The following is a 16,449-nucleotide window of genomic DNA, read 5'->3' as shown; positions in this document are numbered from 1 at the left end:
AATAATTTATATTTTAAAACTAAATTAACTTGAATTTTAAAAATCTGCTAATTGCTAAACACCAATTCACACAGTGGTAAGAACTCTCCTCTCAATTTCTAGAATTGCAGCAAAGAAATGGAGTATTAGAAATATTTGAATAGTGTAATACATGTGTATTTATAAAATTAAATACATGTGAGAATGCAAAAATAAGCAAAACAATCAAAAAGGGAATTTACTTTCTATCATCTGAAATGTGAAATAATAACTCTGCTAAACCCACATTTTTTAAACAAGTGCAGAAAAAGAATTCTCTGTATTTGAAATGGAAAGCATCCTTGCATATATGGTAGATTCAAATGTACAGCTTTGTTAAAATTGTTTACACAATTTTATTGGTAAAAAACCAACTCAAGAGGAATATTTGTATCATGGTACATCTATTTTTTTAATCTGAAAACAAAAAAGCAACCATAAACAAAATTTTCTGCTTCAAAACGTTAAGGTTTTCCAAAGTATGAGATTTCACAATGACTTCTCACCAACAAAATAATTTGTAAGTGGAAAAAAATACAAATTGGACCAAAACTAATCATTGCTCCACTAAATGTTGATGTTAAGGAGGGGAATTATTATATAGCCACAAAATATGACACCATAGATCTGGGAGAAAATGAGATATTACCTTAAGTAATGATATGTTAAGATCACCAAGATATATTGATTAAAGAAGCCAAGAGGAAAACCAATATTAATATTATGGATTAAAATAGGAGAAGGAAGTTTATTTGGATATGAAAAAAATACCTCCAGAAACATAACCAAGATATTGCAATATTTGAAATATTCAGCCTGACCTGAGGGGGTGCAGTGGATGAGGTGTCAACCTGGAATGCTGAGGTCACTGGTTTGAAGTCCTGGGCTTGCCTGGTCAAAGCACATATGACAAGCAACTACCTATAAGCTGATGCTTCCTGCTCCTCCTCCCACCGCCTTCTCTTTCTCTCTCTCTCTCTACTTTCTATAAAATGTTTTAAAGGGGGGCTATTACTGAAATAAACTATAGTGCCAAGCAATTATCTCCAACAAATTAAAGTGAATTTTAGTATAAGCATGATTTGAAGTAACTGACTTAGTACCAACAGAGAACTTACATATAAAAGAATGATACGCACAAAGTCATTATTTAAAATTGAAATGATGGAGGAAAATATTAATTACTTAATATTAAAGATTTATGATGAAAAATCACTGTGAATAAAATATTCGCGACTCACGTTGTCTGCAGTGCTGGGACCCTGAGGAAGGCTGGGACTAAAGGCCATGAGGTCGGTCTTGGGCGGGCCCTCCCCAGAGCACACCCTCTGCTGCCTCTCCTTTGAGCACGACCAGCTCCCCACCGCGCTGGAGCACACCAGCGTGGGCTTCCCCGGTGCGCATGCGCTCTCGGTGGGCGGCGCCGAACACCGCAGCGCCGTGTACAGCAGCAGCGTGAGCACCAACAGGCTGGACACCGCGCAGATGGCGATGATCAAGTACACGTTCACATCCACCAGCGCCGCCTCCGCGCTCACAGTGCCTGAAGTCGCTTGAGAAGCCTTCGGCGCCTGGCCGCTGTCTACCAGCGACAGCAGTACGGTGGCTGTGGCCGTCAGAGGTGGCTCGCCATGGTCCTTCACAAGCACCAGCAGGCGCTGGCGCGGCGCGTCCGCATCGTCCAGGGCGCGCGTCGTGCTGATCTCGCCCGTGTACAGCCCCACGCGGAACGAGTTGCGAGCATCACCCGCCGTCGGCTGCAGCTCATAAGACAGCCACGCGTTGTAGCCAGAGTCCGCGTCCACCGCGCGCACCTTCGCCACCATCTGGCCCGCGCCCACCGTCCGAGACACCAGCTCGCTCACAGCGTCATCCACTCCGCCCGCCCCAGGCGGCAGCAGCGCGGGCGCGTTGTCGTTCTCGTCCAGCACGAACACCTGCAGCGTCACGTTGCTGCCCAGAGGCGGCACGCCCGCGTCGCGCGCGCTCACCTGGAACTGCAGCAGCTCCAGCTCCTCGTGGTCCAGAGGCTGCAGCGCGTACACCTTGCCGCTGTCCGCGTGCACCGACACGTAGCTCGACAGCGCACGCTCGCCCACCCGCCGCTCCACCAGCGAGTAGGACACCAGCGCGTTCTCCTGCGCGTCCAAGTCCTGCGCGGACACCGTGAAGATGTGGCAGCCTGGCGGGTTGTTCTCTTTCACGAACACCGTGTACTCGAGCTGCGCAAATGTTGGCGCGTTGTCATTCACGTCGGCCACCTCCACGGACACGCTGGCGGTGGTCGACAGAGATGGAGAGCCCCCGTCCCGCGCCGTCAACAGCAACTCATATTTTGGCAATGTCTCACGGTCCAGGGCGCTGTCCAGCACCATTGAATAGTAATTCTTGAAAGTGGACACCAGCTTGAAGGGAACGTGCGGCGATAAGGTGCAGGTCACCTGCCCGTTGGCACCGGAATCAAGGTCGGACAGACTGATCAGGGCAATGACAGTGCCCAATGGAGCGTCCTCTTGAATAGGCAGAGATAGAGAAGTTATGACCATCTCTGGGGTATTATCATTCTCATCCAGGAGTTTCACTATTACTTTGCAGTGTCCAGTTAATGGAAATGTACTTTTATCTACAGCATCAATATTAATTTCATATAAATTGCAGTCTTCATAATCCAGCTCTCCCTTTACTGTTATTACCCCGCTATCAGAATTGATTGTAAATTTAGATTTTACATTATCAAGAACAAGATTACTAAAGAGGTATACTATTTCTTTATTAATTCCCTCATCTGCATCTGAGGCGTTCAGTTTAATAACTAACGTCCCATTCGGTACATTTTCTAGTAATCTAACGTTATAAATTGATTTATCAAATTCTGGGACATTATCATTTGCATCCAATACATTAATTAATAACTGAACAGTACCTGTTAGTTCGGGTTTTCCTCCATCAACTGCAATCAATAATAAATGATGTTCTTGAGTTTCTTCTCTATCTACTGGCTTCTTCAATACTAGCTCTAAAAAGTTTGTTCCTTCCTCATTTGTTTTCACATCCAAATGAAAATATTCATTAGAATTTAACGTGTACCTCAATTCTGCATTTGCTCCAATATCCATATCAGATGCGCCCTCTAGCGGAAACCGGGAATCCGCTATTCTTGATTCTAAAATAAATAATCTTTGTTCTTGTCGGAAAAACCTTGGCGGGTTGTCGTTAATGTCCTTCACCTCCACCTCCACATGGAAAACCTGCAGTGGTCTCTCCACAATCACCTCCAGGTGGATGCTGCACTCTGCTCTCCGCCCGCACAGCTCCTCGCGGTCGATCCGAGAATTCACAAACAGAATGCCATTCTGCAGATTTACCTCCAGAAGGTCCCCGCGTTCTTTGGACGCCACCCTGAACAGGCGCGGCACCAGCTCCGCCAGCTCCAGCCCCAGGTCCTGAGCGATGCGCCCTACGAAGGTGCCGTGTTTGGCCTCCTCCAGGACCAAGTAGTGGATCTGACCGCTCCCGGCCTTCCAGGCTGCGAGGAGCAGAAGCGAGAGCAGCAGATGCTGGACTCCCTTACTTCTTCTCTGGAGGTATACCATCGCAAAATTGGTGCAATTTTTAATGTCTTTGCACTACAACGCAATAGCTTTTGGAAACTTAATTCCCAATTTGCTATTTTTATTTGCTCACCTTTTCAGCTTCAGCCGCAGAGTAAAAAATGGAGTGGCCTTTTCCTTTTCTAAGGAATATAAACTCACTGTATTCCTTTGTTGTTAAAAAAAATACAAACGCGGTTTCCAGCGCCATCATGTGGATGAAACGGTGAGTATTTTACTTTGTTGTGCTTTATTTACCTTACATTCCTTAAATATTTCCCAATTTCAATGACTCTTGTATTCTTTATTTTTCTTATCTCCAATCAAAATATAGCCTTGTCATTTTAGTAAAGAATAATTTTTCAGTAAAAATTAGCAAAATCAGTACTACAGAAGTCATTCCGCATCAATCTTTACTGAAGTGATTTGTTTTGGTTTATTCTATTTAGGGAGAGATTTTATATATTCATGAGCTGACTTTAAAGGTTTTTGTTTTTCATGTCTTTCCATATTAAAATATATGTTAATAATAGTTTTTGAGGTTTTCTTTATAATTTTGATGGCATGTTTGTATGCTACTTTTATGTTACAGATAAAACAGAGTTATATTCCTATTTGCAGCATTTAAGATTGGCTTTTGTTGATGTTATTTTCAAAGTAAATAAAGATATTTGAATAGCATTTTTGTCTGAGTTCCATTTTGGAACTCTGATTTTCAAACTGCTGAAAATCTATTTTTAAAAAATGTTTCTATATCACCTACCTACTTTTAGTGTTCATTGGAAAATTATAATGTGTAGATTTAAGTTTTCTAGAAGCCTAAATCATAGTAAATCAATTTAGGTAAGCATCTTAGCACAATTTTCAAATCATATACATTTAGACAGTATTTCTTCATGTTGTTTTATTGATATGTCAGGGTTGATACAAATTGTGAACACACATATTTTTGCTTTTATGCAGCAAATAAAAATCCTAATGTATATAGATATACTGCTCCATAAAATGTTTGGGTTCCAGTAAAAATTAAAGCAGTGAAAAGAAATCACATTATTAGCTGTGCTAGCTCTATATTGATTCCATCTCTTTGAATCTTCCACTTGATTTACTGCATGATACCACTTGGACATCACTTAACAAATATAGTAAAAAAAATGTTCCCTCAAAAACTCACCAGTCTTTTCATTGAAAGTATATTTAACATTCTGCTTGAGTATATATTTATACTTCCTAGAATTACTTAAATATTAAAAAGTCTTCCTTATCTGTGAAGACAAGAGGGTCCAGGAAATTAATAATTCTATAACTTGACACTTTACATGTAAAGCATAAACCCCAAATATATTTCCTTAATTCGGGAGTAAGTCATATGTGGGACTCACAGAATGTTTTTGTGTGTCAATGTAGAAAAAAAATGTGGGTTAGTGGTAATATAAAGAATAGCTTGAAAAGCAATAAGAAATTACTAGAAAATATAAAGTCAATTGAAATTAATTTGCTTCCTAGTATTCAAAGTAGTGGTAAGGACATAAGACCAAATCTATTTCTGATATAATCATTAAAATATATTTACCATTCACTTACTTTTTAAAAGATTATCACTATCTCTACTGTTATGACATTCTCCTTAGCATTCAGAACATCCAAACACTAAAAAATTTAAACAATTTTCAAGACTACTTACCTGACAATAACTTAAAAATTTTAATACACAATGGTAAGAAGAAAAATTATAATAAAGGTGTCAAAATATTATACTTAACATTGATACACCTTCTGTTATAGAAGCATGATTAATGTGAACTATGAAACTATGTTATAAGTAAATTTACTTTGAAAAAAGTAAATATTAAGTATTTGACAGCCAGACTGACAGTGTGGTGTTTACAGAGTATACATAGTAATTATATGCACAGAATATTTTCAGTATATATTTAAATATTTTTAAAAAAACACTACGTGGAGAAAATGTCATTAACACTATCATATGCTTCTCTTAGTTTATAACTTTTATATAAATATAAAGATACTTCAGGAGAAAACAAAACACTTGACATCTGACCCACCTTCATATCTGTTAGATTATACAGGGTGGGTCAAAAGTAGGTTTACAGTTGTTTATATGAAAAGTAATATAATAATAAATAATAATACAAACATAAGCTGTTTCACATGCTCACAACTTTTAACCTTCTTTTTCTCCACCCTGTAGTAAGTCTTTGAATTATCTTTTGTATGTGTCTTTCATTGCTCAACTCTTTTTATAAAAGTTACTTTCTAAACAATTTTTTTTCAGGAGAGACACAAAGAAGAACAGACAGGAAGGGAGAGAGATGAGAAGCATCAACTCATAGTTGAGGCACGTTAGTTGTTCATTGATTGCTTTCTCATATGTGACTTGACTGGGGAGGTCCAGCCAAGCCAGTGACCCCTTGGTCAAGCCAGCAACCTTCGGCTCAAGCCAGCAACCTTCAGCTCAAGCCAGCAACTATGGGCTTCAAGCCAGTTACTTTGAGCTCATGTCTATGATCCCACATTTAAGCTGGCAATCCTGTGCTCAAACTAGTGAGCCTTGTGAGCCCATGCTCAAGCCAGGAACCTCAGGGTTTCCAACCTGGGTCCTCAGCCTCCCAGGTGAACAGTCTATCCCAGGGGTCCCCAAACTATGGCCCGCGGGCCACATGCAGCCCCCTGAGGCTATCTATCCGGCCCCCGCCGCACTTCAGAAGGGGCACCTCTTTCATTGGTGGTCAGTGAGAGGAGCCTAATTCCTACAGAAATACTGGTCAGTTTGTTGATTTAAATTTACTTGGTCTTTATTTTAAATATGGTATCTGTTCCCGTTTTTTGTTTGTTTGTTTTACTTTAAAATAAGATATGTGCAGTGTGCATAGGGATTTATTCATAGTTTTTTTTTTTATAGTCCGGCCCTCCAACGGTCTGAGGGACAGTGAACTGGCCCCCTGTGTAAAAAGTTTGGGGACCCCTGGTCTATCCACTGTGTCACACCTGGTCAGGCTACTCTCTAGTCTTAATTCCATAGATGACTCCATAGTTAGAGAAAAATTTAAAATCTTTTTTCAAGCCATTCTTTCAATCAAATATTATAGCTTACTTTATTGACTAAAGTTTTCACTAGCTAGTTTCTCTGGAAATTTCAATTATATTTAAACCCTACTGCAGAAATAAAACTCATTCATTAACAATCAATTTAGGTTAATAAAACCAGGTAGTGTTTGGAGGTATCTCTTTTTAATTTACTGGGAAGCATTTAGGAAGATTTTATGCTAGCAAATTTAATTTTGCATTTTTAAAGTCTAGATGTCCTTTATTTCCAACAAAACCAAAATAAAATTTTAATAAGCTATATATTCTCTCCTATCTGTAGAAAATTAAATAAGTTTACCCATACTGCTGAGAAATAACAGGTGAAATTGAAGCAGTCTTTTCCAGATTTTATAAACAATTTATGCAGCTGCATCAAATATGACTAAAAAATTTAATTCTGTAAGGAAAATCATTTCTTCTATGAAAGCTCATTGTATATATTATACATATCTTTACATTACTTTTATAAAAGTTCAACTTTTCTATAAAATATTGAGCTAAAATATTTGTATTATATATCCATTCTGAAGAGAAAATCTAAGAGTAATACTAAAGTATCTCTGGGAGAATAAGTTAAATTAAGCATAGTTTTTACTCACAATCCCATTGCCTTCATTAGTGCCAAATGAGATCACTTAATAGTGGAAAGGAAAAATGGAGCTAAACTCTAGAACTTTAGGGATTATCTATGTATTCACATTAATATCCATGTGGTCTTAGGCAAGATTTTTATGTCTCTGAGCCACAGTTTATTCATCATTAAATTAAGGGGAATTACAATCTCTTATATCATATTCAGTTTTTAAATTCTAGGTCAAGAGAATGGAACTTAGTAAGGTATAAAATTCCAATACCATTAGTCAGTATTCAGGGTAAAAAAAAAAGTAGAGTAATTAAATAGTAATAAATTTCAATAAGTTTGTTTTTTATTATTTCAATTGTGGAAAGAAAGGAAGGCTTTAAAATAAAAATAAAATCCTTATTCTACTGATTGTACAGGGACTACAAAATCAAACTGAGGAGTACAAGAGATAAAAATAAAATAATTGGAAGATTTGTAAAGATAAACATCACTGTAGTAGATAAAAAAGAAAATCATTATCTTAAGTCTTTCCATAAATAGCTTAAATCCATAAATTCCTGATATTTGTAAGTTCCTTATCAATATCTGGAGGAATATAACTACATCTAGAACAACTGCAACTTTCATAAATAATATCAAGAATTCAATACAATATCATCAGGCTAACTGAGCAAAAAGATCATGAGAAAAAAATGAACAGTAAAAAAGGTATGCAGATGATTTATTACAGTGATCCAGCAGGTCAAAAATAAAGTGTGATTAATGTATTGAAATAAATGCATAATAAGTAAAAAGAATTTTCACCACAGAGCTGTAATCTATTTCTAATAGGAAAATTACAGTTGTAAAGCTAAAAATGTCATAATTAAAGTTTAGGTTCAATGGTAATTTTAATGGGAGGCTGAACTAAGAAGAAGAAAAAACGCTGAAGATTGGTCCAAAAAAAAATCCAACATGTAACAAAAAGATCAAATGTGATTTCAAAAAGAACATATAGGGCACAGAGAGATAAGATATATGGGGGGGATGTAACCCACATGTCCCCTGAGTTACAGAAGAGAAGAAAAAAGAAACCAAACATGAAGCAGAAGCAATATTTGAAGGCAGACTGCTGAAGTCTTTTTCTATACTGTTGAAAAACATAAAACTACATATTCAAGAAGCTTTAAAAAGTGCAAGCAAGATAAGATCAAAAAAAGCTAAAACTGAGTATATAATAAAGGTATTGAAAAATAAAAAACAAAGAAAACCTGTTTAAAAAAAACAGCTGGAGAAAAAAAATGCACCCTGCCTGAGCAATAAACTTGACAGCTATCTTTTCAAAAGAAGACCATGGAATGTCATCCTGAAAGTGCTAGGGGGAAAAAAACTTCCAACTCAGCAAAACTATTCTTCAAAAGTGATGGTGAAATAAGCATATTTGTGATATTAACAAAATTTAAAGAATTCTTTACCACCAGAAATATTAATGGTATTAATATTCTATGTAATACCATACTAGTGGTACCACCTGATGCCATAAAACACACAAAAAATATAAAAAGTATAAAAACTGGAAAGGAAAAAATACAACCATCATTATTATCTGCTAACAAAATGATTGTTTATATAGAAAAATACAAAGCATCTATAGATAAATTACTAGAATTAATAACATGTTGTAATAAAACAAAAATACAACACATATTTATATGTATCATTATTAAACAGAAATAAAATTTTAACTTAAAGCTGATATTTATAATGATGACAGATTACAAATACCTGACTAATGAAAAATGTAATTCTATACATCTACATAAAACCTCTACATAAAAAATTGTAAAATACTAACAAACATTAGGTTATTTAAATAAATAGACCATATTCATGAACTGATGACTCATTATTGTAGCTTCATATTTCTCAGTACTAGATTCAATGTACAACAAATCAAAAATTTACCAAGTTGTTTTTTTATGGAATTTATGTACAAATTTGGGTGGGAATGAAAGAAGCAACATGATATTGATGAGGGAGAAAAGTTAAATAGGTTATAACAGAAAAACACAATCCCTATATAATGAACAATTGTTTAGTAAAAATTTGTGGAACTTATTTTTTAAAAATGATCTTGGTCCAGTTGAATGTCTTTGGGGAAAAATTAATCTCAATCCCAAGTGACAGAGTATAAAGGTGCAAAATCAATAAAGGAGCTATGTCCAGAATGTAATAAAATTATTAAAAATAATAGAAAATGCAACAGAATAGAAAAATAGGTAGAAATTGTGAACAGCTGTTGCACAAAATAGTATTTTAAAATGTTCAATAATACAGAAAGGTGCTCAATCCCATTTAAACATCAAGAGATATAAAATGGGAATACCTAACACACTCAGCAAAATAGTAACCATTTAAATAATCAGTTACTGCCTCCTGACCAGGTGGTGGTGCAGTGGATAGAGTGTCAGACTGGGATATGGAAGACCCAGGTTCAAAACCCCGAGGTCGCCAACTTGAGCGCGGGCTCATCTGGTTTGAGCAAGGCTCACCAGCTTGATCCCAGCAACAGCTTAAGCAAGGGGTTACTCGGTCTGCTGTAGCCCCCTGGTCAAGGCACTAATAAGAAAGCAATCAATGAACAACTGAAGTGCTGTAAGGAAGAACTGATGCTTCTCATCTCTCTCCCTTCCTGTCTATCTGTCCCTATCTGTCCTTCTCGCTGTCTCTCTCTGTCTCTGTCACAAAAAATAAATAAATAATCAGACAGTGCCTAGTTTGGGGGATATGTAGAACAATAGGAAGTCTCATACACTCTAGCACCAGTGTAAACAGGTAAATGCATTTTAAAAATTGTTTGGCATTGGCCCTGGCCGGTTGGCTCAGCGGTAGAGCGTCGGCTTGGCAAGCGGGGGACTCAGGTTCGATTCCCAGCCAGGGCACATAGGAGAAGCGCCCATTTGCTTCTCCACCCCCTCCCCCTCTTTCCTCTCTGTCTCTCTCTTCCCCTCCTGCAGCCAAGGCTCCATTGGAGCAAAGATGGCCCGGGCGCTGGGGATGGCTCCTTGGCCTCTGCCCCAGGCGCTAGAGTGGCTCTGGTCACGGCAGAGCGACGCCCCGGAGGGGCAGAGCATCGCCCCCTGGTGGGCAGAGCGTTGCCCCTGGTGGGCATGCGGGGTGGATCCCGGTCGGGCGCATGCGGGAGTCTGTCTGACTCTCTCTCCCCATTTCCAGCTTCAGAAAAATACAAAAAAAAAATTGTTTGGCATTATCTATTAAAGGTGAAGATGTGTACACATTCTGTGTTTCACTAATCACATAAAAAATGAGAAAAGTGTTTATATAGGCACTAATTTTAATGAATATATTTATGGCAGCCCTACTTAAAATAGGTATGAACTGACTGGTGGTGGCACAGTGGAGAGAGCATTGACTGGGAGCGCTGAGGTCACCGGTTGCCTGGTCAGGGCACATGTGAGAAGTAACTACAAGTTGATGCTTCTCACTCCACCCACCTCTCTCTCTCCTGTCTCTAAAATCAATAAATAATATCTTTAAAAATTAAAATAGGCATAAAGATAAACAATTCCAAATCCTTAACAGTGGGGTGAAATAACTCATAGTACGTTCATAAAATAAACTACAAGAGATAAAATAAATGAACCTTAATATGGCAATATGGATGATTTCACAAAATGATGAATGATAAATATGAAGAACACACAAACATATGCACACACATAATACACATGTGCACTTCCCTTTATTTTTAATTTTTTCTTTATTGAGTGATTGATTTTAGAGAGAAAGGGAGAGAGACAGATACACGGATTTGTTGTTCCACTATTTATGCAATTCTTGGTTGACTCTTGTATGTGCCCTGACTGGGGATTGAACCTGCAACCTTGGCTTATGGGGAGAATAGTCTAGCCAGCTGAGCCACCCAGGTAGGGCTGTGCAATTTTATTTACATAAAGTTCAGGAAACTGGTCAAAAGTAACCAAAGTTATAAAGCTAAAACCAATATTTCAACTGAGAAAGAAAAAAGGAAAAGTGTTTGGAAGATGCATTTGAGTGGCTTCTGGAATGGAAGCTTTCACTTTCAAATAATTGATTGACCAACATTATTCTGTGCACATTTCAAATATGGGCAATAACAAGAAAATGATCTCCAAAAAGTTTATTACGCCTGATAATAAATAGGTGAAGTTTATTACACCTGATAATAGTAGACACAAAGTTTATAACTATAGTTACATCTATGCATTGAATAATAAAGATTAAAAATGAAACAACATATATTGCCTTGTGTCCTGTAATTCTGTAATGTTTTAGCTTAAATGCCTAAGAAAAAGTAAAGAAATTTAAGTCAGAGAAATTTGATTCTGAAAAATCTTTTAAACTAAGAAGAGATTGATAAAATAAAAGAAAACTTCAGATTAAATTATTCGAAATAAACAAAGGATATTTATAAACTAACCTTTGAAAGGGAATCCCCCGTTGCTGGCTGATCTTCTCGGTCCCCAGAGTCTGGTACACTGGGACTAAAAGCCATGAGGTCGGTCTTGGATGGCCCCTCTCCAGAGCACACCCTTTGTTGCCTCTGCTGCGTGTACGACCAGCTCCCCACCGCGCTGGAGCACACCAGCCTGGGCTTCCCCGGCGCGCATGCGCTCTCGGTGGGCGGCGCCGAGCACCTCAGCGCCGTGTACAGCAGCAGCGTGAGCACCAACAGGCTGGACACCGCGCAGATGGCGATGATCAGATACACGTTCACATCCACCAGCGCGCTCTCTGCCCTCACGACGCCCACTGACGCCTGCGACAGAGTCTTTGGCGCCTGGGCGCTCTCCACCAGCGACAGCAGTACAGTGGCAGTGGCGGTCAGCGGCAGCTCTCCGTGGTCCTTCACCAGAACCAGCAGGCGCTGGCGCGGCGCGTCCGCCTCCTCCAGGGCGCGCGTCGTGCTGATCTCACCCGTGTACAGCCCCACGCGGAAAGGGCTGCGCGCACCACCCGCCGTCGGCTGCAGCTCATAAGACAGCCACGCGTTGTAGCCAGAGTCCGCGTCCACCGCGCGCACCTTCGCCACCATCTGGCCCGCGCCCACCGACCGAGACACCAGCTCGCTCACTGCGTCATCCACTCCGCCCGCCCCAGGCGGCAGCAGCGCGGGCGCGTTGTCGTTCTCGTCCAGCACGAACACCTGCAGCGTCACGTTGCTGCCCAGAGGCGGCACGCCCGCGTCGCGCGCGCTCACCTGGAACTGCAGCAGCTCCAGCTCCTCGTGGTCCAGAGGCTGCAGCGCGTACACCTTGCCGCTGTCCGCGTGCACCGACACGTAGCTCGACAGCGCACGCTCGCCCACCCGCCGCTCCACCAGCGAGTAGGACACCAGCGCGTTCTCCTGCGCGTCCAAGTCCTGCGCGGACACCGTGAAGATGTGGCAGCCTGGCGGGTTGTTCTCCTTCACGAACACCGTGTACTCGGGCTGCGCGAACGTTGGCGCGTTGTCGTTCACGTCGGCCACCTCCACGGACACGCTGGCGATGGCTGACAGCGAAGGTGAGCCGCCGTCCCGCGCGGTCACTACTACAGCATATTCGGACACGCTCTCGCGGTCCAGAGCGCTGTCCAGCACCAGCGAATAGTAATTTTTGAAAGTAGACACCAGCTTGAAGGGAACGTGGGATGACAGGGTGCAGGTCACCTGCCCATTGACACCAGAGTCGCGGTCGGACACTCGAATCAGGGCGATGACAGTTCCCACTGAAGCATCTTCTTTGATTGGGAGTGATAAGGACTTGAATTCCATTACTGGGACATTATCGTTGGTGTCTTCAACTTCCACCATAACTGTACAGTGGCCAGAGAGTGGAAGTTGTCCCTTGTCAATGCCCTCTACAAGAATTTCATAAGATTTGCTTTCTTCAAAATCGATATATCCCTTTACCACAATTTCTCCAATAACTGGATCTATGTGAAACTTGGATTTTACATTTGGTAAAATATCCGTTGAGAATGAATAAATAATATCTCCATTCAAACCTTCGTCTAAATCTGAGGCATTAAGTTTAATTACCAACGTCCCATTAGGAACATTTTCTGGTAATTTCACCACATAGAGTGTTCTGTCGAAAGCTGGGGCGTTGTCATTGGCGTCCAGCACTGTGATGTGTAACTGAACGGTACCAGTCAGCTTAGGTTTGCCGCCATCAGTGGCCGTGAGCACTAAAAAAATCTCTGGAGCTTCTTCCCTGTCTAGGAGTTTCCTTAATACAAGCCCAAGACGTTTTGCCCGCTCATCTTCGGATGGTTTTTTCAGCGAGAAATACTCATTGGGGCTCAGTCTGTAAGTCAGCAGAGCATTTTCCCCGGTATCTGCATCGGATGCGCCCTCTAGTGGAAACTGAGAGTCAAGCGGCCTCGATTCCGCGATAAACAGATTCTTTTGTGTTCCTGGGAAGACAGGCGGGCTGTCATTAATATCCTTCACCTCCACCTCCACATGGAAAACCTGCAGCGGCCTCTCCACGATCACTTCCAGGTGGATACTGCACTCCACACTCCGCCCGCACAGCTCCTCGCGGTCGATACGAGAATTCACAAACAAAATGCCATTCTGCAGATTTACCTCCAGAAGGTCCCCGCGTTCTTTGGACGCCACCCTGAACAGGCGCGGCACCAGCTCCGCCAGCTCTAGCCCCAGGTCCTGCGCGATGCGACCCACGAAGGTGCCGTGTTTGGCCTCCTCCAGGACCGAGTAGTGGACCTGGCCGTTCCCCATCTTCCAGGCTGCGAGGAGCAGAAGGGAGAGCAGCAGACGCCGGGATTCCTGGCCTCTTCCCCAGAAAAACTCCATCACAAGCCTACAGTACTTATTCTCATTAAGGGATATTATTTTCGAATCAAAAGAGATCTTCTGACTGTTCAGTCCAGTGTCGCTGCATCCTCCATATTTCAGCATCTGGATAGTGGATGCAGCTTTTTTACAATAATAATAGAATGGATTTTTTTTTTCTTCTGTTCTCCATCAGATCATTTTATGGTACAGAGCGACATCATGTGGCTCCAAACGTAAGTAACGGGCTCCGGAAATCCATGCTCTAAGCTGCTAAATCTTATTTCTTTCAGCCATCCTGCATACTTAATGCTGTTGGAGAACAGAATCATATTTTGTTATATCTGAGGTACACGTTTTGTATGACCTTAGGTACACCACAGGAGCAGCTTTTAGTTCTGTAGAAATTCTTTCTTCATGCAGGTGATAACTATTTACAGAGATTCAACTGTAGTTACATACACTTTGTAAACATACAATTGTAAAGCGATGGTTAGAAGGACTCTTGTGTTCCTAAGAATGCAGGAAAGCTGCTATTAATGATGACACACTCTTCATCTTTAAATTTCACATTTTAGGTGTTGAGTCTTCAGAGAACCCATCTATAGGAAACCTTTGACTCCAGGAATAAGTTATTGAAACAGAATTTTGAAAATGTTCAAAAAAGGAAGCAAAGTCCACATTTAATTGAAAGTCTTCCTTAAATCATCTAAAGGCTATGGTGCAAGAAAGCTTTAACAAAGAAGTAGGATGCTATGGTATATAATTCGTGCAAAAAAAGTATTCCAAAGAATATTATTCACTGGACCCCATTTACTTCTCATAATCAAGACTAGTAATTACATTTCGTTTCATGGTTTATAAATATTTGCTCATTCTCCAGTGTCTAATATGCCCAAACTTCTATTTTCTCCTATATTGCTCATCTATTTTAGCCAAGGTGGTGACTTTCTTGCTTCCAACAAAACTTCTCACTAAACAAACATACTCATTTTGTCCCTTGCTTAAATAATATCCACCACTTCCAAACTCTTAGCAAAGCCATTTTCCCTATTTTATAATCATATAAAACTTCCTTGACTGATGAAGAATTTCAAGATTAAACCAGTGGGGCAGACATCTTTAATTTCTTTTATATGCTATAGCATCCAGATTGGATCACTTGTGCCATGTATTACATTAATTTCTCTTTTTGGGGCATTTTGGTATGTATGTCTAATCTTTTTTTGAAATATAAACTTTTAAAAAGAATAGTTAATTCTCAATAGTCTAATAGCTTAGACCACTTATGTAGTATTTGCCGACTATGTACCTTAATAGAACAGTTTGGTTCTCTTCAATTGACTAATAAAATGCATTGAATTAGGGTGATCACATAGCTAGTTAGGAAATACGATGTCTCAGCAGTCTCTATAATTTTCCAGAGGTATGAAAATGTTATCCTTAGACATAACCTTAATTAAAATATTAATTTCCATATTGAAAACCTGGAATTTAGCTTAGTTTTTATTCCAGTTCTTGGTAATTATGATCCTTGATACATCTGAGTTTTAACAGTTGATGAATAAGCCTCAGTTAATACAGCACAATATAATTTCCTGACATAAGGAAACTCAATATAGAAGGAAATGTTGGAGGCCATTTTTAGATTTTCTTTGCCTCTTATGTTCATAAACCTCTCTCCCTCATGGTTGTCTAGGACCAAAAAAAATCAGTGTAGTGAAAGTAGCTTTAGTCTCCAATTCTGTGAAGAGCTACACCCACAATTTTTTTCTGAATTAAAACATAATCAGAATGGTTTCACTGTTTGAGTACCTAAACTGCAGACTTGTACAAAGTGATCATAGATGTTAAACACACTGGAAGAAAGTGTGAAAAGGACCCCTTGTTCATGTATTTTATAAAATAATTAAGTGCATAGATGAGAATACAACAGAATAGAAAGGATATTTATTCAGAAACTATTCAGTATTCACCTGATATAGCAACAATATGTTTCTAATGAGAAAAACTCAAAAGTCTTTAAAATGTCTTATTAGCTGAGAACTTCTTAGTCAATAGTTTGAAAAGAAGAGCTAGATTTGAAGACTGAAGTCTCATATCGTGGTAGACAAGAACTTGGCATGGCCATATTATTTGTAATAGGATGAAAAGAGGCATGATAAAATAAATAGTGAACTGAGACTGGAAATACTGTGGCTAATACTGACTAGACAGGGAGCAGCAAAGGATAGTGCCAGAAAAGTGAAATTAAAAGGAGAAAGGGAGAAAGGGAAGGATGATCTCTCACTGTTTTATACAATATGTTAGCCTCCCCACAATGTCACTGA

General features: G+C 39.8%; 2 protein-coding genes and 1 pseudogene across 4 annotated transcripts in view; all 3 read right to left on the bottom strand.

The window, feature by feature from the left end:
- LOC136333502 (protocadherin alpha-11) overlaps positions 1-16,449 on the bottom strand; it is a 269,335-nt gene that overhangs the window by 227,768 nt on the left and 25,118 nt on the right. The window lies entirely within an intron of this gene.
- Positions 1,218-3,709, bottom strand: LOC136334010 (protocadherin alpha-5 pseudogene; annotated as a pseudogene).
- Positions 11,747-14,216, bottom strand: LOC136333504 (protocadherin alpha-4-like). The gene has a single exon (XM_066272734.1). The coding sequence runs from the start codon at positions 14,138-14,140 to the stop codon at positions 11,747-11,749; it is 2,394 nt and encodes a 797-aa protein (XP_066128831.1). The 5' UTR covers positions 14,141-14,216.

This window comes from Saccopteryx bilineata, chromosome 4, assembly GCF_036850765.1.
Source record: "Saccopteryx bilineata isolate mSacBil1 chromosome 4, mSacBil1_pri_phased_curated, whole genome shotgun sequence".
NCBI lineage: Eukaryota > Metazoa > Chordata > Mammalia > Chiroptera > Emballonuridae > Saccopteryx > Saccopteryx bilineata.
The sequence above is the reverse complement of the archived record's forward strand: the minus strand, read 5'-3'. Positions and strand labels throughout refer to the sequence as shown.

Coding starts and splice junctions, on each gene's coding strand:
- LOC136333504 (XM_066272734.1), bottom strand. CDS start 14,140: ATGGAGTTTTTCTGGGGAAGAGGCCAGGAATCCCGGCGTCTGCTGCTC.